The 24,295-nt window shown below is 45.6% G+C and overlaps 1 protein-coding gene across 1 annotated transcript in view; it reads left to right on the top strand.

The window, feature by feature from the left end:
• Positions 1-5,308: 5,308 nt before the first annotated feature.
• LOC144770632 (dual specificity tyrosine-phosphorylation-regulated kinase 1B-like) overlaps positions 5,309-24,295 on the top strand; it is a 431,276-nt gene continuing 412,289 nt past the window's right edge. The window contains exon 1 of the mRNA XM_078655322.1: positions 5,309-7,504. Coding sequence (XP_078511448.1) covers positions 7,372-7,504 — 133 coding nt within the window. The 5' untranslated portion in view covers positions 5,309-7,371. The remainder of the gene's footprint in view (positions 7,505-24,295) is intronic.

Below are 24,295 nucleotides of genomic sequence, written 5' to 3'. Positions count from 1 at the left end.
GTCCTGATCATAGGCTGCCGCCCATTCCTGGATACTTATCGACTTCTCATGGTCCTCCAAGCTGGCCACCATCTCTTCCTTATCCAGGGCATCCACCGGCGCCACTTCCATCGCCGCAGCTCTGCTGAGATAATCCGCGACCCTGTTCTGCGTTCCTGGTAGGTACTCTACATCATAGGTGTAATCGAGTAACTTCAGAGTCATCTTTGCTATTCTCGGGGTCGCTGTCTCATGACCCGAGGACGTCAAGACTTTGATCAATGGTTTATGATCGGTTTGAAGCTTAAATCTTGTGCCCCAAACAAACTGCCGGAACTTGCCTAAGGCCCAGGTGACTGCCAGCATCTCTTTTTCAATGACGCTGTACCTTTGCTCCGTCGGGGATAACGCTCGTGAAGCAAAGCTGATTGTTTCAGTAGCTCCATCCTCTCTCACTTGCGCCAACACCGCTCCTAAGCCCTTATCACTGGCATCTGTAGTCACCACGGTCTTGCCCATGGGGACATACCCTTGCAGTGGAACAGCATGGCTGATGCAGTCTTTTATCGTATCAAATTCCAATTGTGCTTCTGAGTCCCACTCAAACTTTGTCTTGTCTCTGATGAGTTGCCTCATTCTATATGTCCTGGTGGCGAAGTGCCTCACAAACTTACTATAATACTCGGCCATTCCAAGGAATGACCGCACTTCCTCCTTGGTGCTGGGAGCCTTGGCATCTCTTATGGCCTTCACATTCTGTTCCTTGGGTGAAATTCCAAGCGTGCCAATCTCATGACCCAAGTATGTCACTGTGTGGGTCCCAATCTTGCATTTGCTCCATTCCGCTGTTAGCCCCCTGTTTTGCAGTACTCCCAAGACTCTATGCAGCTTGCTGTCGTGATCTCCTTTAGAAGAGCCCATCACCAGGATGTCATCCTGAAAGTACTGTACCCCCGAAATGTCCTTGAACAGCCGATGCATCAGCTTCTGGAATACAGCCGCTGCGGATGCCAGGCCAAAGGGCATCCTCCGGAACTGGTAGCACCCAAAGGGTGTAATGAAGGCTGTGTACTTCCTACTCGACGGATGCAGCTCAATCTGATAGTATGCAGATGTGAGATCTATGGTGGAGAAGTGGGTTACACCTTTCGTCTTGGCGAGCATCTCCTCGATCCTGGGCAGGGGAAATCTCTCTACTATGAGATTTTTGTTGAGCTCGCGGAGGTCAACGCAGAGACGAACCTGTCCATTGGGTTTTTTGACCACCACCAAGGGGGATAGCCACTCCGCACTGTCCACCGGTTCTATGATGCCTTGCTCTTCCAGCCTCCGAAGTTCTTGTTGTACCGCTCCGCTAGTGGATATGGGTATGTTTCTGACCTTGTGCACCACTGGTACTGCACCCTCCTTGAGGACCATTCTGTGGACGAACTTGTCCAGTTTTCCGACTGAACCATCGAAAACTTTGGGGTATGCAGATTTCCAGTCTTCATCTCTCGTGAGGGGCCACTCGTCCGTCAAGAGAATCTGCTCTTTTCCACCTGGGTTGAGTATGATTCCTAGATCTCCTGCATCTCTCCACCCCAGCACTGAAGGACCTCTCTCTGCCACATACAGGGTGCACGTGGCTGACCTCCCTCTGAATTCAAATGCAAAGTCTCGGCACCCCACAAGTGGAATGGCATTCTCGGTATACGAGATTGGTTTGATGTCCGGCGGCCATAGGTCTGGCCCCACTACTGGCACGAAGTCTTCTTCCCAAATGGATCTTTGCACAATAGTCCAAGGGGATCCTGAATCGACGGCCACATGTACCTTCACTCCCCCTATCAGCATGTCCGTGCGGGGCTTATCTCTTCGCTTCCCCGCCACTTCTAGCACCTGGTCCTCGATGCATAGCACCAAATCTCCATCTTCCAGGTCGTCCTCCTCGCTGACGTCTGCTGTGGCCGCATCGACGCACTTGACCGTGGACTTCTTCCCCTTCTTGCGGCATACCTTTTCAAAGTGGCCAACCAGGCCACAAAACGAGCACCTGGCGCGGAACGCGGGACAGCGTTTATCCTGTGCAGAATGTGCCTTGCTGCCACATCTGTAACATGCAAACTTGTTGTCTGAGCCGGGGCGGACTGTCTGTTTCCCTGTCCATCTTGAATCCTTCCTCTGGTCTCCATACATCCATCTAGGTTTGCTGGGCTGGGGCGCCTCGTCTATCTTGTTAATCATCTGTCTCGGTGCGCCCTCTCGTTTGGCTGCATCAGTGCCGCGTTTTGACATTTTAGCCTTTTTGACCATAGCAACAACTTCTTTAAGTGATGTCTCGCTCTGCGCCCAAAGTTTGTCCTGGACAGCCCTGCAGGTGGTATGCATGACAATCTGGTCTTTGATATACTCCTCTTGCAGAGCACCATACTGGCACGTGATGGCCAGGCGCCGGAGTGCTGCCACATAATCATCAATCGATTCACCAGTCTCCTGCCTCCTCTGTTGGAAATTATACCTGTCTATGGAGACACAAACTGCTGGACGGTAATGGCTGTCCAAGTCATCTAGTGCGTTTTTAAAGACATCTGTTTCAGTCGCTCCCCTCTCCTTGGGCACCAGGTTCTTGAACACTCTCACCCCTTCCGGGCCCAGGTTGTGGAGTAACAGTCTCTTCTTCCTTTCCGGGGTGAATGCCCCCTCATTTTCATCTTCAAGTGCCTCAATGTAATTTTGAAAATATTCCTTCCAATCTTCCCATTTTAACTGTGGTTCTCCTGGTCTAGGCAGGAATGGGACGGGGGCCATCAGGGCCGACGCTTGATTCGCCATCCTGGCCTCACCTCTGGGGTCTACCCCCTGGGCACCTTGTTGAATGGGTACACCGGACGCTCCTGCACTCCCTGCCGTGTCACCTTGCCCTCTGGGACTACCTGGGGTGTTGTCCCTTATGACCTGCGTGGGGTTGTCAGTTTGTGCCCCCTCCTCTGTCTTGGGGGTGATGCCTTTGGCTGCCAGGGTGCTAGCTGTACTCTTTGTTCCTTATCCCAGCACTGACCTGGTTGTTGGAGCTGTATTTTTTTTTTTAACTTGTATTGGTGCTGTTTCGCTACTGCCACGCCCTCTGCTCGTCCTTGTTGCTATTTGTCCCTCTGGTTGGTGTGGGGCTGTTGTAGAGTCCCTGCTCCTGACCACTGTGCTCCCTGGTGTTCGTGGTCCCAGCCTCGTCGCCACTGTAATGTTTCTCCTTTGCCCCCACACACACGCTGAGACTCTGTAATTGATAACTTCTTTATTTGCATTAGTTATCAAGCAAATCGAGCATTAGGGCGCCGAGCGTCTAACCAACAATCGCTCCGGTCGCCAACTGCCGTTTTCTCCCCTTCGCGCCTTTACCAACTAGCTTCTGCGCCTGCGCGCGCCTCACGCTCTCGTCTATAGCGTGACGCGTCATCGCGTTCACGCTCATAGACTAGAGCGCATACTACACTTCCCATCTAGATCAAGGTAAATTAATCCACTTACCAAGTGTATGCTATTTTATATTGGGTACATGCGTATTAACACTCAGCTGCTTACCACCCCAAATAAAAACAACATTGGATTTTGCCTGTTGATTTGATAAATCTTGTTTGGGTTTGCTTACAGATAGCTTAGGACAAAAATACAGCAGTGTAGGTTAATACATTTAGTTTTAGTGCTGCTACTCTCGGTAGCTCTAGTCTAGATGCACAGGTCGTTCGTAAAATTTGCCATCAAAGCGGGGTATTTGGCTCTACACAAGTTTTGTATTGATGAGGTGATATACATACCCAGGTACCTAGTCATATCCTTCGCTCATCAAAAATATAAGATTCTCAAGGTGCGCCCTAGTGTCACGCTTTAATTTCATCCTCATCATTGACATTAAATATACTGAACATGTCTTATCAGTTTTACTTCATCGTCAAGGGTAAATGAATCCGGAGATAACACAGGCCCGTGATGGGAGCACCGATGCTTTTAAATCCAGTGGCAAGATAAAGTATAAAATGCTTTGGCTTTTAACCAAAATGAAATACTACTGGTTTAGAAACAAGCATTTTGAGTCAAAATGTGTAATTTTGTTCTGCACTGTCATCTCTCGAAGTGAGAGGAGGGTAAGATCCCAATTATCAGTTTTGTTAATGCCCCTCTGCGAACGGAGGCATACATTAAAACGGTGGCAGAATTTCTCGTGAGATTTGAGCTGCTAGGACTCGCGCCATTGGCCAGCAACTGTGATTGCCTATCTTAATACGTATAGATCACTGAAGCTTCCGCAAAACGTATCGGTCCTAATCCAAATGGCCTCCTTAGGTCTATCAGCTGTTGACTGCCGCTGTTTCGGTGCTTAGAATCCCGACCAATCAGTGCGTCGGTGCCTTGTGCAAGCTGCCCACTGTTAGAACCAATAGGCTACTTGTTGCTAAGGCGCCGCTCGGCGCCAGAGCAAGGAGCGCGAGCTATGACGGTTGGGGCGTTCCTCGCGCTTCTACTTAGCTCTAGGTGGGCGCGCGCGCTTTGCGGGGGTAGTGAGCGCATGCGCACGTTCGCTGCGCTAAAATAATTTGAGTCCCGGGTCGTTTCCGTTCCTTTCGTACTTAATGTTTAGTCATATTGTCGAATAGGGTCTCGTCAGCGAGCGTTTAATAAAGCATGTCTGGAAAGTCCCCCTGCCGATCGTCTGCAGCCGGAGCGGTAGTCGAGCGCCAAGAGAGAAACGCTCAGTGCTGAAGTCCTGTCATGTAACAGGATTTCTTACAAGGGTCTTTTTTTAGGGAGCCATTCCATACGCCCTCCAACCTTTCTGCTGGTGGTGCGTGCCGATTTCAGCGATGATCGGGGTGTTGGGCTAGTGAATAAGCCGCAACAGGTGTACGTGCTTGCGACCGCCATCTTGGAAAGTGCAGGTCACTGCCTTGGTGTCGGCTTTTACCCGGACTGTGGACTGTAACTTTACCACGGGTTGTTTCTTAAGACATAAGCTCACTGTGCTGTCGGCAGGGACGTGACACGCCTTATGTCGTGTGCACCCCATGAAGTCCTGTGTAGAATTGCAGTGATATTAGGACGTGTACTATCTTGCGTGCTTTCTAGCATGATATATTATTCTTCAAGGCTTGTACTACAACGAACTGATATGTCGCACGTTGCGTTATTACTTTGGGACTGTACCTCTGTAGCTAGGCTGGCAAACACTATGTACCGTTTAGTAGTCTCTCGTCGTTGTCTATATAGTTGTCGGGGCGCGCACGAACACCAGAGCGCGCATTGACGTGAGAACGCGCACTGAGGGCAGCTCTAAGGTTTAACTGCTTACGTTACTATAAATGGAGCGGCGCGTTGGGCGAGCTCATTGTGATGCGGATGAGCAGGGGTGTATCGTCTACGCATTAAGGCTGTAATTTCAGTTAAAAAACACGCATACGTGTATTTCTGTCTTTGAAACGTTCTCCGGAGCTTTCCTCCTGTATGTCATCTGCTAGAATTGCACCGAGACCCTCATGTGTTGCGATGCCAACCCCCCTCCGCCAGTGTTGGTGCGTCCCAGGGTGTGGATCGCAGCCGGGAGAGCCCGAGAGCGGGGAGGGGAGGCAGGGAGCCGCGGAGACGCCGGGGAGAGCCGAAGGTAGGAGTTAGGGAGGCCGCAGAGACCAGGGCGACGTGCCGCCTCCTGAGCAGCTGGCCCGGGAGCTGACACGCCGCGGACTGAAGCCTCCTCAACCGCTGGAGCCGGGTTGTCGCAGCAGGAAGTCCCCTCCCAGAGGTAGCCGAGCTGACACTGCCGGAGCAGCATAGAAGCCTGCCCCGCAGAAGGAGCAGCACCCAAGGAGGGAGAAGACACCTACTCCAAAGAGGGGAGCCCGCCCCTAAAGGGCCTGCTGCACGGTTCGGCCCCATGAGCTGCTGCAGTGACCAGGAGCGGTGCAGCAGCCGCAGTTGAACACCGCATCTTGAGAGGCCTGTACCCACCCCTGCGAGGACAGCCTCCCGATACCTGATGCAGGGGAGAGGCCTGGCCTTACACCCTCTCTCCAATCGCTTCTGGGGGTATCGCCGCCAGGCGATCGCTTATGACAGGCGGTCTGCACCTGGAATATTTGCTGCAGGGATCGGCCGTGGCCTTTTAGACTATCAGCAGCGGAACCCTGCCGCGGCCCTGCATTCACCGCGGTGAGGATAGTGTCCCTGTACCTGCTCTAGTGATAAGGCCTGGCCCAGCTGTCACACAAGAGAGAGATGCCGCAAAGGGCAGCTGCGGCCCTGCACACCCGTTATCATCGTTAGGTGTCAAGCGCAGTCTTACAGGTGAGGACAGCCTCCGGACACCTCGCATGTGATATCATCTGGCCGGGCCACGGGCAGCACCAGAAACAACAGGGTTTATTGAACTGGCTGCGTCTCTCCATAAGAAGCTGACTCGATGCCGCCAGGGTAACCCATTCGTGGCTTCTAGGTTTCGGCCAACCACCCTAAGGGGACTGACTATCTGTGATCGAGGAGACACCCGTCACCTACACTTCAACCGTGTGTATCCACAGATTCCCTATAGGTTTAATGTCAGTCATCCAGGTAGCTGCTCTATGAGGCTAGTCTGTCACAGTGTCGGGTATCTGTTCTTGTCCTGAGCTGGCGACAGCAACTGTTTGCGGTGCTTAGTGCAGGGACAACACGACGTCACTAGGCCCCTGTCATTCCGACAAGAGGTACTAAATGAATAGGTCGTCTGTCCGCTTAAGGATTATTAGACACCTAGCCTGGCTCCTGAAGCTGCAGACTGGTGACAGACCACCACCTCAACAGTTGTCCAACAACAAGCCCTATGTCCATTGATTAAACAAAATATCACCGAATGGTCTCAATGTTTAACTGAAATGGACATACCTATTCAATCGTGGTCCATCTACAGGCTACAAGCTTAAGATTCCCCCCCCCCCCATTTTTCATGGAAACGCGTGCAGGGCTATCGTCGATGTAATTTTTTTTTAATAAAGATTTTTAGTTTTTTTTGTTAAAACAGACCACTTCTTTGTGCTCGGAAAAAAGTCTGCCCGTTCATTCTGGTATAACAGGGTACACATAGTTTGGATATTTTTGACCTAGCAAAACCCTATATTTCTAGAATTTGTCTCCTAACCCGGAGTTCTAAACACCGCCTTTCTGAATAAACTTTTGGATGAGGATTTTTCCAGAATGTTGCTTTGCAGGCACTAGCATCTTGCTGTACACTTGGACCCAGCCAAGGTGCTGCTGAACGCGACCTTAACATAAGATTGTGGCTCCTTCTTGAGGTATGGATGAATGAAAGCCGTGCCAAGCCTGGGACCAGTCTCCCTTTTGGATTCAAAGGAAACCTTTTACATCTAATTGACTGCGGAAGGATTTTCGATGGTGATCACGTCCAGCACAGAAGAAGAACCTCCTTCTCAGAGAATGCTAGCAGCATTGCAGACTGAGTGGATCAACAAGGATCCAGTGTGCTACTTACCATCGTCCCACTGCAACAAGAAACCGTCTAGAAGTTAGTATCTCTTTCATAACTTTAATGTTAACGTTCATTTAATTTATTTACTCAATCTTAGTGGAATTAGATTTTTAGTTTCAAATGCTTGAAATAGCCACGTTTTTTGTTTTATCACGGGTTTAGCTTGCTTATAATCTGTTGGGTGTCCCTTAGTGGATGCTTTAGTAGTTTTTACGTTTGGTCTTAGTCACCTTGCCCCATTAAGCTTGCTTCCTGTAGAATTTGGTGATGTTGATGATGGACTTAGTCTCCCACAGCCTATGCCATATTCATAAAGGGACAGATGTATCAAAGGTTTTACCCATTATGTCTATGGGAAAATGCGTTAGTACATGTGTCCCGAAGTAACTAAGCCTTCACCCATGTCACAACATAATGTCATCAGTACGTAATATAAAATGGTTGCATAACAAAGTTGTGTAAGGGTTCTTGAGCCTATTTATGCAGTAGTTTGACGATTATGGAAACCAGCATTCATTAATTGTAACACCAGTCCAAACAACATTCTCTGCTAGTATTCTTTGTACCTGGCAATGCTCTGGCATCTGGGACTGGATTGTTTTAATTAATTTTAAATACCCATGGTTCTTAGTCTGTTCATTTAGGTCAATTTGGAGTGCAGCAAAATGTTAGTTGGATTCTAACTCCGTTTCATTGTCTGTAGGGTACTGCTTTGAACTTTGATTTTATTGGTTGGAGTGAGTTTCTTGGCTTGCTAGAATGTCAGAAATGTCTACATCGCAGATCTAAGCTCTGCAGGATCAAGTGACAAGGTGTTTCTTCAGGGGCTGTGTTTTATAGGGCAGAGGTGTTAACAGCATGTATATAGCACCTTTCCACATGTGTGTTGTGTTTGTAACACTTTTGGCCGGGCACAAAGGTGCTTTTTTGTGTTCTCGCAGACCAAAGTTTTGTGTTGACGAGATCAGCTTGACTGGTCTGTGTAGCTGTGTTTTTCTCTCCTTTAGATTGATTAGCGATGGTTCCTAATAGGTTAAATGTATTTGTTTACTTTCAGCAGCAATATACATTTTGAGCAGCAATGTTCTACGCGTGCATTATGGTTTGGCTAGCTTACATACTGACATATGAAACTGGCATGGTGCAAAATAGTCTTTCTGTCATTAGTGGCGCTGAAGACCAATAATAATAACATAGGCCAATTGTCACAGAACCCAGAGCGGTAGTCTAAATGCCCTGGTGCCCACAGGCTATTTACACTCCGCATGCTCATTGACTACACCTGGGATCTGTCGTCGCAAAACTTCCTCAACGTTCCCACCTAGCAAACCAGTGACAGTCAAATTCATGGAGCTCCTTACATACCAGTTACTGCGACTGTGTGCCAAGGCCTACTGAACAGACCTTACACTTCATAGATGAAATTGATGACCTCTTTAGCATCTCATCCATCCGACTTGCTGTCATCAGACTTCGGCCTCCTCAACAAGTAGCCTGCAAATAACAGAAGAGATACCATTCTCAACCTCATTGACAATCTCCGTGTGATACAGCCGGTTGCCAAACTAACCCATGGCAAAAGCTATATTCTCAACATCACCCATTTTGCCATCATCCACGATCCATTGCAAACCACCCACACATCAGGACTGGGATATGACCACTTTCCCTTCCCTCTGTTACATTTCCAACCCCTCTGTTACATTTCCAATCTAGTAATTGATATTGCGTAAAAGAGTATAAACAGCCTTTGATGCTTCAAGGTCTTCTCCATTAAAAATACACAGCATGACATTTTATTTCACCCCTTTAACACTTTTAACTTCTATATATTATGCTCAACAACTTTTAATGCATTCCGTTAGAAACTGTGTAGACATCAATACTCTAGTGCTTTAGTAGTTAAGGGAAAACCTAAACTATCAGCACCATGTTATTCCAAAGATCCTGATCACCATAACCACGCAATTTGCAGACCTGAAAGAAAACAGAAGAAAAGGACAGCTTATTTTGACCTCAGTCTTATTGAACTACCTCTGCAACATACATACACTGCATTAGGTAAACAGTAGCCAGATAGGGTATTAAGGCCACCAACAAAACCGACGTCAAACAATTTTCAAGACCTTCAAGCTTTGCCTCAGCTCCCTGCCAGTACTACCTATTTCTCACTCCATAGACCAGTGCAATGCCACCAACCTCTTTAGACTTTTTTTACAGATCTGATGAAACCAAACCTATCTGTCCTCCTTGCTCTATATCCTGCAATAATTAACCTTCAACAATCTTGAGATTTTGGTTCGAGGTACACTTAACGAATTGCTAAAGTCCTGTTTGTTGATGACTAGGATGATTTAATTCGCCCCGTTTGTGTGTTATTTGTATTGGGCATTCAATTTCTCAGTTGGTATCTTGAAACATCTTGCTTGCAATAGTCAGAAGGTGCCAACTCTTTTGAAATAACTATTTGACTACTGAGGTCTAAATTTGGGAGCAAAAACCAAAACATACGTTTTAGTTATGTTGAATCACAAGGCCCAAACATGTATACAATTGTGCCACAAATCCAAATGGAGGTGTACACTCTGAATGTAGCTACAAAGTACATTCCTTGAAGTTTGGAAATTATTTCACATGGCATTGGCTGACAGTCGGCTATGATCCTTTTTTACCTTAAAAAAAAAAGAATAAAAAAAAAGTTGCAGACGAAGAGCAGATCTCCTCTGTAGGTTAAATAACCTTTTAAAACTGAGGAATAAAGCGTCCTTTTTAGGTCTGGCTTGACAACCCTGGTGTCACGTGACCTTATGTTACCTATCTAAAGAGTTTTCAGAAGTACTGCAGAGGGGCTTTGACTCCGCCCACATGTTGGTGGACAGGAATAGGTTTTGATTAGGACAACATTTTATGCTTTCGCAGAAGGTGCTCCCTCCATTAAGCTGCGACTATTTTTTTTTATTTTGTATCCAACTTCCTGAGCCTGTAGCAGCATGGATGCCTAGAAAAGGTTCGTGAACATGCATAAAGTATCAAGCTTAAATGAGAAGGGCTACACATGGTACTATAATGCTGTTAAAGTGTCTTAGTAAAGTAGATATTTACAGTGCTTGGTATCTCTGGCAACAGCACAGACGGGAGGGGAAAAGTAATGAGGAATGCACAGTTTTTCAGTCCCTTTCCATCATTAACTTTAGACTTGAGTGCAGCCGTGTGTTTGATTGCAATATGGTATGTCCAGGGCTACACTAACCTACATGCAGTTTTAGGTGTGGCTTGACAGTGCAGCTGTCACCAGAATTTATATCGTCAACAAAAAGAGCTTTCAAAGTGTCACTGAGAAAGGGGCTTAGGTTCTACCCACTTTGGCTTGTCAGTGTACAGAATTTGATAGGTTTGAAGTTGTGTGCTTCCACTCAAGAGTGCTTGTACTGCACTATTTGACTTGTGGCAAAGCTTAGACGCAGTAGGGTTGGATAGGATGGCAAACAAATGACCATGAATAAAGGTCTGATCCGTTTAGTATGGAATACTTTGATATAGGCAGAAGGCCCGATGTATGTATTGTGAAAAAGCATATATTCACATCCATCCATTTGAGCAATTGTTGTTAAACTCTGGAACCCAGCAGAGAAGGGTTTATTTGTATATGGAATCTCTCTGAATACTGTACTAGGTAAGAGTTTTGGTGTTGGTTACCCGCTGTGACAAACCTTTGGGCATGGAGGGTTTGCTCTGCTAGTAACCTGGATAGTCGCTCATAGGCGAGCTAGTATTTTGCTTACCAACTGTAATTTTATGTCTCTTTGCCTGATGGTTTCAGTCTGGGAAAGCTTACACTCAGAACAGTAGGTCTGCTTTGGTTATGTTATAGTGATAAGCTACAGACCTGATTTGGGCACTGGGAACATTTATGTTCCGATTCATAGGTCTGGACTGCTTTTACAAAAAGTTATGATAATGGCCGTATGCCTAACTTAGTCATTGTGGAAAGCATTTGTTCAACTGAGGGATTTACACAGTGAGTTATCACATTGTGTAAAAGGTTATAGACGGGTATTTTTGACATATAATCTCTCAAATTACTGTAGTCAAGGTTTTGGCTTCAAGTAATTTTCTGAATGTCTTAAAATTATAAGTTACAAAACAAGTAGTGTTTGACCATTGAGACTTTGTAAAGTGTGCTGAACATTTGCAATTACTGCTCAGTCCTGGTTCAAATGCTTTGTTCGAATTTTTCATATGCACCTCTAGGTCGGCAGAGTCAGTTTGTTAACAAATTGGTAAAACATATCTTATTCATGCAATAAACGTTAAACTGAGTTGGTATAATCCCTAATGGCAGTAGGGGAAGTCGGGAGATACTTCACACAATGGTGAAAGGTTCAGTGTCTGGGACTAGAACTTGTACGGTCGTCACAGCTCATTGGGGACTTTTTCAGGGTTCACAACTAATACATTTATTAGTATGTGCTCCGTGGATCTTTTGGGGAAAGGATAAGTCTCGTGGATATTCAGACGATCTCTATACTCATAATCACCGAGGGGAAGATAGTGATTACCACGCAGACTCGGAAGCTGGTGGATTAGGCACAAACTCCAGTTTAGAAAAAAACTCTGCCTTCCAGAGGTGGACATTGACTAAAGCTTAGCCAAATAAAAGTGTAATTAACTCTAAATGAGGCCCTTGCAAAACTAATATACTGGATTCACTTAAAAGCAAATTATGCAATGAGATTAGGGAACATTAGAATCAAATACCCAAATGTCTCCATCTGGTCGACCTGTTAGTCAAATTGTAGCTGTATAAAGTAACATTTGACTGTGCCAGGGGAAATAGGTGGTGAAATACTGGTGATTTGTGCTATCGTCTGCTCCTAACAGAGATTAACTTGCTTTTCAGCAAGTCCAGCGTGTGAGTTTTGCAAGGGCCTCGTTTAAAGTTCATTTACTTACACCTATAATTATCTAGTCTCTCTTTGACCCCTTTAATCGTTGTTTCCATTCTTTACCATCTTCAACACGTTCACTCTAGTAGTTTTTTGTTTTGAACGGACTCGCGGCTGGATTCAAGAATGCGAACTCGTAATCACTGAAGCTCCTCTATGTAGTTTATTTCACCTCTCCTTGGAATTTTCTTCCTCATGACTTTCCAGAACTCGATTGTCTATAACCCATGTCCTTGTGTGTACATTTTTATGCAACTGTTAGAGACCTGATTATCCCCCCCCCCTTCTCTCCTTCTTTTCAGTTGGTATTAATTTGGTGGTTATTGCAGTTTCCATAGTCTCTGCTGAGCTGTGGGACTTTATAACTCATCAAAAAGACAATCTGGGCATTTTCAACCTTCCTATCTTTTCACAGATTGTAACAATGCATTTTCAAGTTAAAATGTGGGAAGTAGTAAGAGACTTCAGGAGTCACCTGTTTTCCAAGTCCTATTCATTTTGATAATTCAAAGCAATGTCCCAAAATGAGCCGTTTCCCTCCAGGGCATAATTGGCAAAAAAAAACCAACCTAAAATGTGCTCAATCAGGGCACAGTGGTGACAAGAACACTATGTTAGGAGAATTGGGGTGGTCAAAAAGCAGATCTGTTCAAATATGGCAGATTTTGCTTACTAGTGAAAAATCATCGTCTCTGATTGCTTCTTGGATATAACTGCATGTGCTGCTGAACACTTTGAAAAGGGCCGAATGTGTTGTACAATTTGTAATTGATAGTGGTGCTCATATTACCCACCCTGAAAGAAATGTCTTTTTGGGCTATTGTTAACATTTCCATTCTACTTAGCATAAGTACTGCCTCCTTGCATGTTGTTTTTGATGCCTATAGAGTTGGACGTCTATATCCTTGCCACACTGAACCCATGATGAATACTGTTGGAGTGTGGAGCCCTTACTATTCATTAAGGGCCCATGTGTATTGGAAGGTATGCATTATTTTTTTTTGTCTTTCCTTTCTGAGCCAGGACATTTGTGAAATTTGTTTCCGGCAAACCCATCCCACCCACCCCACCATAACAATGATTTGTGGTGTGCTGAATTCGCCACAACCAGATATGCTGTTCTAGTTTTGCATCTCTAGCCTTAAATGTTTGTCTTAATCACATCCTCATTGTCCACTTAACTGTCTTGCGTTTATTGGCAACTGGATTTCATTCTTCTGCCTGAGGTTCCACTTTCTAAGAACTATTGTATCTCTTGTATCAGGCCGTTTTATGTCCCATCGGTCAGAGATTGAATTTGTCGATGCTGGATTATTTTTTTAAGAATCATGCCCTGCATTCATGTCTGCTTTCAAACCCACTTATGTAGGTGGTTTTAACATGTTTCTCTATGATCACTCACAAACATCTGTGAATCTTTCGCAATGGCCGACAATACAGTTGCTGCTCTGGTTGCAGGAACAAGAAAGCATGATAGTTTTCTATTGCTGGAGGTCTATTGGTTGCCTTTTCCAGTTTGCAGTAAATGAAAACCTCTTTTTATAAAGAAGCCTCCATGAGTCGCCCTTCTATTGGAGAAGCTTTCAAAAAGCGCTGGTGGACTGTGCAGTGTTTCGACCTCTATATCGGAATTTTCATCACGAGGAAGTCTGAAACCCCTTCTGTTTTTTTTGCCTAAGTAGCTGGAGTTTGGCATGTTGGATTTCTGGGTTAAAGTTAACTGAGCCCTAACGCCTTGTCTTCCCCCGAAACAAGGAATTCTACATCTTTTTTCGAAGTCCGATATAAAGTGCACCCAAAATGGTGTATACTTCCTAAATTCCAAATATGAGCTTGTCGATAAGTCTATCACTCCCATTTGATGAAAAATGTGTAACCGTTGCCTAATAGAAAGCAATATAAATCTAGAGGCTAGGGTTCGGTGTGGAATGAAAAGATGCAGATGATAGATTTAGCAGTGCAAGTCAGCTACAAGTATGCCTTCTTAAGGTTGGGCAAAGTAGTGCTTGAATATGAAACGGAAGTTGTGCCTACACTTTTATATCGAAAGAGGTAAATTAGTTTAAGTGCTTTTTCAGAGAGACTACACTCAATTTCTCTGTATCTCAAGTTAATAGGTGGCCAGGAAAATTATTGTCTCCAGGTAGGGATAGCAGACGTGCTTAAACTGAGTTGAATTCTGCTTTGGTCCTTGAGGTCCGGAAGAGGTTATCTTTGGGAGAAATTAGGAGAGAGAGACAATTACATCAATCACAACGCTGCCGATTTGTAAAAAAAAACCAACAAAAAAACATTTAGGCATACCTTTGTCATATTAAGTTGAGCTCCATCACGTTGCTGCAAGAAATGGAAAGCCAACATATGGAATCCTACATTTCTTAGGACAAATTGTCAGTCATGGTTAAAATCACCTTATAACGACTACTGCAACACTCAAGACGGTGGTACATGGAACCGAAGAACACAAGCTTTTCGCACTGTGAGAATTTTTACTAGTTGAAACCAGCAGAAATAGAAATGAATGCTGCAGAATTTTATTTTGAGAAGTTTTTAGTCCATAAAAGGTTCACTTGGGTGAACGAGAACCAATTTTTGGAAAATACAAGTTTTGACTGAATCCCCTTAAAGCCTGCTCAACTAATTTTGCCAATACAAGTTAGTCCAGTAAAAGTGCTTAATGCAAAGGATCTGCATCATAATCCGGTGCGACTTGCCCTGAAAGGGTGCACATGCTGTTTTATGAAGGTGACACCTCAAAATTTGTGTCAAGTTTGCTTATTTGTAATGCAGTGATATAAATCGGATTGTTTCTCAAAGCAAAAGCTTTTTCGGTTGTTGAGTGGTGATTGTTGTTCGGTGGGTGCTCATGGCGATACAAATCATAGGAGATTATTGAAAGACAATTTGGCAGTGGCATAGAGAGCTGCTTGGTGTATTCACTATGCGTGGGATGGTTCTGTGGAGCGTTCAAGCGGTTCCTTTATATTCCCGGGGTTTGATGATTTCTTTTTTTTATCTGCAGCGCTAGAACGGGGGTGTTTCTACAGACAGTTTGCCAGCAGCGCTAGACAGATTATAAACAAGCATTTACAATGCAATGGTTTCGCCTTTGGAAAAGTTAGAGTTATTGGCATTGCTCATGACATTTCTTTTTTTTTTACTTATAAATAAATGGCATTGTTATTTATATTGCCAACAGCTCTCACAGCCCACACAGCTCTCTCAGCCCACACAGCCCACAGCCGACACAGCCCACACAGCTCTCAGCCCAACACAGCCCACACAGCTCTCAGCCCAACACAGCCCACACAGCTCTCAGCCCAACACAGCCCACACAGCTCTCAGCCCAACACAGCTCTCAGCTCTCTCAGCCCACACAGCTCTCTCAGCCCTCACAGCCCACACAGCCCACACAGCCCACACAGCCCACACAGCCCACACAGCCCTCACAGCCCTCACAGCCCTCACAGCTCTCAGCCCAACACAGCTCTCAGCCCAACACAGCTCACAGCCCTCACAGCCCTGACAGCCCTCACAGCCCTCACAGCCCTCACAGCCCACACAGCCCACACAGCCCACACAGCCCACACAGCCCACACAGCCCACACAGCTCTCACAGCCCACACAGCTCTCACAGCCCACACAGCTCTCACAGCCCACACAGCTCTCACAGCTCTCACAGCCCACACAGCTCTCACAGCCCACACAGCTCTCACAGCCCACACAGCTCTCACAGCCCTCACAGCCCTCACAGCCCACACAGCTCTCACAGCCCACACAGCTCTCACAGCCCACACAGCTCTCACAGCCATCCGCCCACACAGCTGTCACAGCACAGCAGTTGTTCTCAGTGCAAGTGTGCACTGAAGCAGGTACTGTAGTAGAATTGGCCTATACCATGTACTGCACTGTGACATTTACACAGCACTTCATCCCCGGGCTGTGGAGCGCTCTGATTTGCACGGAGATCCTAGGTGCAAAGGTTTAAGATGGCGCGGGTTCGAGCGTGACCAGTGCCTGTGATGCTGGGTGACGCGTGTGAGGTCTGGAGATGGGGACTCTGCGCAAGCGCAGATCGGCCCTCTTACGTGGCTGGTTATAATATACTACTTTGCACAAGCGCAGACATGCCCTGCCTCTTACATGGCTGCGCAGCCAAGTTTTAATGTGCTCCATTTTTTTTTTTGCTGTTTGCAAAGTCCTCTTATTCCTGCTGGCACGGAGTGGTGCATCTTCGGCGTTTCACCCTGTGCGAGATTTGTTGAAGGAAGGAACAGATAGGAGAGGGGCTGCTCCATGACACTGTGGTTTCCTTGACAGTGGTTGCTCACTTTTTTTTGCTGGGGGAACGAACAGACAGGCTGACATTGCAGCACGCACACAGAAAGACGGACCTTAGACACTGCAGGCACACAGACAGACAGAGACTGCAGGCACACAGATAGACGGACACTGGAGGCACACAGACAGACAGACGGACCTCGGACACTGCAGACACACAGACAGGCTGACATTGCACGCACACAGACAGACGGACACTGCAGGCACACACACAGACAGACGGACCACGGACACTGCAGGCAGGCAGACAGCCGATCACCGCAGGCACACAGATAGACGGACATTGCAATCAGACAGATGGACACTGCAGGCGCACAGACAGCGGGACACTACAGGCACACAGACAGACGGACACTACAGGCACACAGACAGACGGACACTACAGGCACACAGACAGACGGACACTACAGGCACACAGACAGACGGACACTACAGGCACACAGACAGACGGACACTACAGGCACACAGACAGACGGACACTACTGTTTTCAACCTTAGCTCTGTGGTTATTAAAGCTTGCGGTGTCAGTGCTGAGGGATGGTCGAGTCCTTGGCGATGTGGGGAAAATAAAGTACCTATAAAGCATATCATGAACGGTGCATGACTCATAAGTGCAATTAAACAATATCTTAGGCGGACTACTACAACTGATGTCCAATCACTCAATAAAGATAAATCATGAAACTGAATTTAACCTTTTCTGCTTTATCATGTGCTGGCTGTCAGCCATAGGCATACGAGGGTTGTAATGTCCACAAATCCATACGGATATGTTTGGGCTTAATATACATGCTTCGACACTTCAGCCTCTCACAAAGCGGTTCAATCGCCAAGACCATTTCGGACTGAAGAAAGCGGTTAGTCACTCGCCTGACTCACGAGGGTAAGAGTCATGATGATTGATTCTTCTAGATGCTAAACATGCGCTTTTTCTCTTCCAAGCCCCGCTATTATTAAAATATCGGCAGAAGGGGAAGGGGGGGGCAACGCAGAGCGCGCTCTCGGCAAATCAAAACTCCATTCAGGCGGGTGATGGATGACGCTGCCCTGCCGGTGAACCCTCACTTTAATACAGAGGAAGTTATGAAAGCGACATCGATCACAAGGCCCTGCGAGGCGGGGCAGCCCCCGCAGCCCGCGGGGTGGCAGGCTGCCTGCTTTCCCTCTCAGTTCAAAATCAGGAAATTATAGCGTCAGTAGCGGAGGGGGGACAGGAAAGGAACAACTCACCTGGACTTCCTCGGCTGGCCGGCCCTCCGCTCCTGTCCGGTTAGCCCCCCACCCTCGCCCGCTTCTTCCTCCTTCCAAGTGAGGCGGCCGGGGTGGCAGCGCTGCAGGCCAGTCCCGCCTCGCTTCACCCGGGTGCTGCGGGAGTTCCTCTCTGGGCTCCCAGTCTGCTGTCACCCGGCCGGGAGCAGCGCAGACTTCCAGCGCTCGCCGTGGCTCCTCTTCTCGCGCTGGGCGGCGGGGGGGGCGGGCACTTCCGGCCGGCCGCGCTGGGATTGGCCGGCCGGCTGAAGAAACCCGCGGGCGGGACGGGATACCAATATTTGTTTGTGAGGACACGGGGGGGGCGGGAGAGGACGAGGGGGGCGGGCGGGAGAGGACGAGGGGGCGGGAGAGGACGAGGGGGGCGGGCGGGAGAGGACGAGGGGGCGGGAGAGGACGAGGGGGGCGGGAAAGGACACGGACGTCGGGAGGGAGGAGGGAACAGCAAACACGGCCCGGCCGGACCAGACACGGGGGCGTTCCCGGCGTCGCGTGACGTCGGCAAAAGGAAAAGAATCTCGGGAACGCCCCCGTGTCTGGTCCGGCATTGATGGACAGGCCCCTCGTCCAATGGCTAGGCTCCATTTATGGAGCCAGCCAATGAATGACGAGGGCCGACCCAAAGCCACACTACAGTTCTCATAAGATTTCTCCTGCGCAAAAGCTGCTTGCGCAGCTTTTTGCAGTCGAAACCTAAAAAGCATAGGGAAAACTGAAGCTACCTGCTTTCATTGAAAAAATTGTTTTTTTAAGCCTCAAAAAGCTTTGCCCAGATGTACTTCATACAGACATGTCTGTGGTAAGCACACAGAGTAAGGTGACCAGTATTGTTGTGGGAATTTATAAATGTGATCTAAATCTTGCCTTAGTACGTTAATTCTACTTCTGGATTTTCATATTCTAGGAGGGGCATGGCAGAGGGCTGCACATGGAATGGGAGCTTTAAATGCTGAAAGACTTGTTCTTATAATGATTGGATTTTTTTCTACATCGGAGTAGTGATTTTTACTCTCAGTATTAAAAACAAAAAATGATTACCTTCTTTTATACAAAGTGAGTACACACACTTGGGCCCCGTTTCACAAGGCAAATTTTAGTGTAACACTATTGTGAACACTGAGGAGACTGCAAATTGTGTACTGCTTATACCATGATGCAATGGAGCAAACGTTTCTGGGATGTGATGCAGTGTCTGGCCACACCCTTTTCTCTGCACAATCTGATTTTCATGACCCCCTCTACCATTTATGTCATGTTCCTAATGTTCCTTTCTGTAAAAATTGCGTTCCTGCCCATTGAGTACACTTCATTCGGCCCACGCTGGAGAGTATGGCCCGACTGTGGACGTTAAAGATATGACTCGTAAATTACCTATGTGAATATCAAAAGTTGTAAGGTTAGACTTTTGTCTCAGATTGCCTTTGTGAATCAAGCCCTTACCTTTTCTATCAGAGTAGATTTCAAGTTTTGTGAATTCACACGATTCTTGGAGTAACCAGATCGAAACATGGTGTCACAATATTGTACATGGTAGATCGGTTTGTAATCTATAGCAGGATAGCAAGTGTGCATACAACTTTCACTTTAAAAATAATATAAAGAACCTTATTGGTACTATATATACCCCCCCCTCAAAAAGTCCTCAATTGTTTTGTCCTGAGTACTGTATATGGTACTGAATAGAGTAACTATTTACTTGTGACAACTTATCATTTCAGCTACATTTGTAGACCACCTGGAATGTCCTTTTCAGTTCTGCTTGAAATGTTGTGAAGCATGTTGTAAGGGGTTACTGGTTGTAAGTGTGCGGTTACCCCTTGAAAGTTACTTGTATGGTGCCATGCAAGGCAGTGACCAACTGAGACCTGTACCTTAATGGGAGGTGTTGGGGAAACTGTACAAGACAGACCCCTTCTGTATTTCTCTGAATCTTTAATTTGTTCGCAGTAAAGTGTCTAGAATTTTTTTTTTCTATTTGGATTCTTGTCAAGAAGTGAATACTAATCTGAATAGAACATAGTTTAGTGCCATGTGTTTGTGGACATAACTAGCGAGCATTTTGCTTGCAGAAGCTAAAATAATGGAATCTGGAAAGGTACACATTCAAGGGTGGTAGTAATTATTCTGGACTCCCTTTTACAAAATGCCACCAAGATGGACTGTGCATTTTGATAATTGACGAAACCTCGTAGCAAGTCGTGTTGCTCCATTATCTGTTCATCTCTGATAATACACTTTTGGGATTCGAATTAAAGTGAAATGAGTTGTTGCATACATATCTTGGGTATTGGTAGAGTTGTATATGCTACCACCGGGTTGCTTGTGAGCTTATTTGGGTGGAGTATAGTTGCAGAATTGGACGAACTACTAACGTTTCGTGAGCGTTCATTCAAGTTTTGCATCTTCGGATATGGGATGAATGGATTAACTTTTGAAAGCTAAAGTAGTTAGTGGTGATGGTTAAATATTCGACCATGCACATCACCTAATCAGAGACTATTTTGTGCGTAAAATATTTAGACAGTATTTAAAACTCTGTCTATGGATAAGTGATATGGAAACACTACAGAGCATATTTAATATTGCTGTTTTTTCTATAGCTTATCAACCCAGTAAATAAACTCTTTCAATTTAGAGAAATATTAGCGCACAGGTGATGAGGCAGCTCTCCATGGATGCCCGTCAACAGTGAATCTTGGATATCAACCTGTTTAATGAGAATGAACAACGTAACCTTCCTAAGTGATAACAGACTAAGTTATGTACATGCCGTCCACACACACCAAGCCAAAAAGCTTGAGTCACCCTCTGCTTTAAAACTAGCATTATCCAAGAGAGTTGGTCTTTTTTACATTTAGTTTTTAAGTGGACAAGCGTTTTCATTCATTAGTAAATTTGTGTATGAGCAGGTGAATGCTGGCTTGTTGGCGTGCATCTTGTTATCCCTACTTTTTTTTTTTTTTAAACAATTTTTATTGCAGAGTTCAATGCAGGGTATACAACATATTTGCAAGAAATTTTGTGGAGCCTTAAATTCCTTCGCTATTTCCAGTCATTGCGTACACAGCCTTACAACCCGCATCCCGGAGGCCGGGCGGCGATTAAGCATCAAGAATACTCCCCTAATTTCTTGGTGCAGTCGTTCTCAGCGGTTCGCCGCTCTCCGCTTTTAACTTTTTCGAACCTTCTCCCCCTTATCGTCCAGCAGTGGGTTGTTGAGCCCTCAGTTATAACTGGGTCAGTATACCTCTCCCCCCCCCCCTCCCCCCCCCCTCCCCCCTGGTGTCTGTGCCTGTGCCTGGTGTTCGTATACTCAGTGGTGTCGGCAGTCTCAGGAGTTTGAAGTCAATTATTGGGTGTGTGTGTCCGGTGTTGGTGCCGGGACCACTACCGCCTCCCTCGGAGCCCCTGGGTCTACAGCTTCCTCCTCCTCTTCACTCTCTACTGCACTGTCCCTAAGAGCTTGGACTAGGATCTCCCATGCTAGTGCCGCCTCCTGAGCCTTCTCATCCGCCTTACGCCTGGCCAGCTGGTATCTAATTGTGCTCTCTGCTGCGGCCCATTTTAGAAATTCGTTCAGCCATTTTCGGTGTGCCGGCGCTACCTTTGATTTCCAACCCCTGGTGAGCTCCCTCTTCGCAATAAGTAGGCCCATGTCAATAAACTTACTTGACAGTTTGGTTCTGCGTGTGTGTGGGAACCAGTGTAAGAGTGCAACTGCGCTGTCATATTGCAAGTCTCTATCTTGTTATCCCTACTTGACACTCCTTTCATTGGCTTTTTGTGAATCAACAGCTCCATTTTACATTTGATTCTCTGGGCATTTTACGGTACTGGCCCCTCAGTTTTCTCAGCCATAACCCCATATGGACAAGAGCATTCTTGAGATAAGAGTTATACAGTGCAAAAAGGCCAACCCTATTGAAAAAGTGTACCATGTTCTGGTCCCCTCGCTTTGGAACTCTCTTCCTCTAGCAATTTCCTCAGTTTGAACAGGCATTAAAACCCATCCCTTTGTTAGTCTGTCGTCACTTTGTCTTAATTGATATCCTTCAATGTGCTTCATAGTGACAAGTTACTATTTTGGTGAGGGTGTGCTGCACATTTTAGTAAACATAATGCAAATCAGTAGGGAATGAGGCAGGGTGGAAGAATGGATCAAAGAAGGCATAAGAAAATGAGTGGAGGAATATGTGAGAATGTGCAGAAATAGATTGATCAGTGAGCAAATGGATGAATGAATTGAGTGAGTGTTTAAAAGAAATGTTAGGAGTGGACGGGGTGAGTTTATGGAAAATCGATGGTAGCAAGCTCAAAACAAAATGAAGTTATTCTAATGGCATCTGAAAGACTTCAAACAACTTTGAAAAGTCTTATATTGGAATCCCCCTCACATGATTTGTTCGGTATCTAAACCGGAGTTGCTTGATCAAAAGAAGTTATTGACTGTAAATGTCACTGCTGTCTTGAATCTATCCCTTGCACTAACTAACCCAGAAGCCTCACTTAGTCTCCTGCTTCACTGTGGCCTTCCTCCAAGCCTTAAATCCCTCTGTAAATCATAGGATCTCCTGTTTGTTTGGAGTCTAGCAGATGTGGATAGTCTTCCCAGTCATAGACCAAGCTAAAAAAACACGTGAACGATTCTATCAAACAAATTGTGAGGCTGGTCTAAAATAAGAGGCAGAGATTGGATGACCTTCACGTTTTTGATATAGTTTGATTCCGCTCCCTGGCTGAACAGCTGCTTTGCATATGCAGATGTGGGTGATAATTTGGTGTAGGTCCTCTCCCTGGAGTTTCATGAAAGGATTGATAGTGGGATTAAAGTGTTGCTAGTTAGTAAGCTGCATGAAATCCTCAGCATAGCGGGAGAAGGTGACCTTTATCATCTACAACCTGGAGGGCTGGTGAGTGTTATCACTTTATGAAACTTAAATACTCCTCCCCTTAAGAGCTATAAACATGACCACAGGCGTATGTAATAATCTGATTGTAGACTAACTGAACACCCCTTTAGATTCTGCCGAGATTAAAGAGAACTACCCCTATGTTTTTGCCAGAAAATAGGCCACATTACAACACTGTTGCTTAGTTATGGGATGTTATTGGGTGTTGTCTGGAGTATACTTAAAACTTCCTGATATGTTGGACAGAACTGTTCCCTGAATTCTGTGGATAAGAATGAAATAAAAGCGGTTTGTTTGAAAAACTTTATTCGATTCATAAGCATCATAAAAGTACATAGATAAAATGATGAAACAAATCTTAAAACTTTCCATATAGCATTTTAGACATATTAAATATATCCAAACAACATATAAAATTTCAAAACCTGATTATCCATAAAATCCATATTCTATATCAGTCCAAGGATATTAAGATAAAAATTCTACCCTATGATTGCTTAAAACCCCTTTTCTGTATTTCCTTATCGCGATTCATACCATTTCCGGATTAATAAGGCTGTTCTAATAAAATTTAACACAGCACAACAAATGACGGAGTTGGACAAATATTGTAAGTGATTAAAACACTCCTGGTATGAGCAGGGGGAAATTTCCCTCAGGATGGGCCTGATAAAGCGTGCCCTTGTATCTTTATATAAAGTGCGAAATTGCATAAAGTGCATTGTGCTTTGTTCGGCTAATTTATTGCAGGGAGTCCGTTTCTCACACCAGCTCACCTGATTGCGAAAAGCCACAAAAAAGTGCAGTGTGCAGAGATGAAATCTAGTCAGGAGGAAGCGAGATTGTGTATGAATACTAAAAGATAGATACAAATGCTGATAGCTTAGCAGCCCATGGTTTGAGGTCTCATATTCCAGATTAGATTTTCTTAGCTCACTGTAGTAGGCAATTTTTGATGGTTAATTTTATATTGGATTTTATACCATCCGGGTTTTCATAATTTCCCAGGCCGATATTATTAAAGGCATTTTTAACATAGCAAAGTCAGGGAATGGACGATACATTTTCTTATTTTAAGGAATCCCTTATAATCTCTCTGGTAAATGATAATTCATCTGACGGCCACCCCCATAAAATCAGGGGTGCAATTATAACTCTATCTTCAACATAGTCCAATCCTAATTCAGAATGACAGAATTTTGTGGGAGAACTGACGGGAACCATCAACAATCTTTTTATAAACTTGTTTTCCAAAATTTGTAACTGACTGGTTTTTTGGCTTCCCCATACTCCAGCCCCATAAATTGTAACTGATCAGCATTTTGATTTATATAAGATTAGAATTTCTGCCACTGGCTTAT

This window comes from Lissotriton helveticus, chromosome 7 (assembly GCF_964261635.1).
Source record: "Lissotriton helveticus chromosome 7, aLisHel1.1, whole genome shotgun sequence".
Taxonomy (NCBI): domain Eukaryota; kingdom Metazoa; phylum Chordata; class Amphibia; order Caudata; family Salamandridae; genus Lissotriton; species Lissotriton helveticus.
The sequence above is the reverse complement of the archived record's forward strand: the minus strand, read 5'-3'. Positions and strand labels throughout refer to the sequence as shown.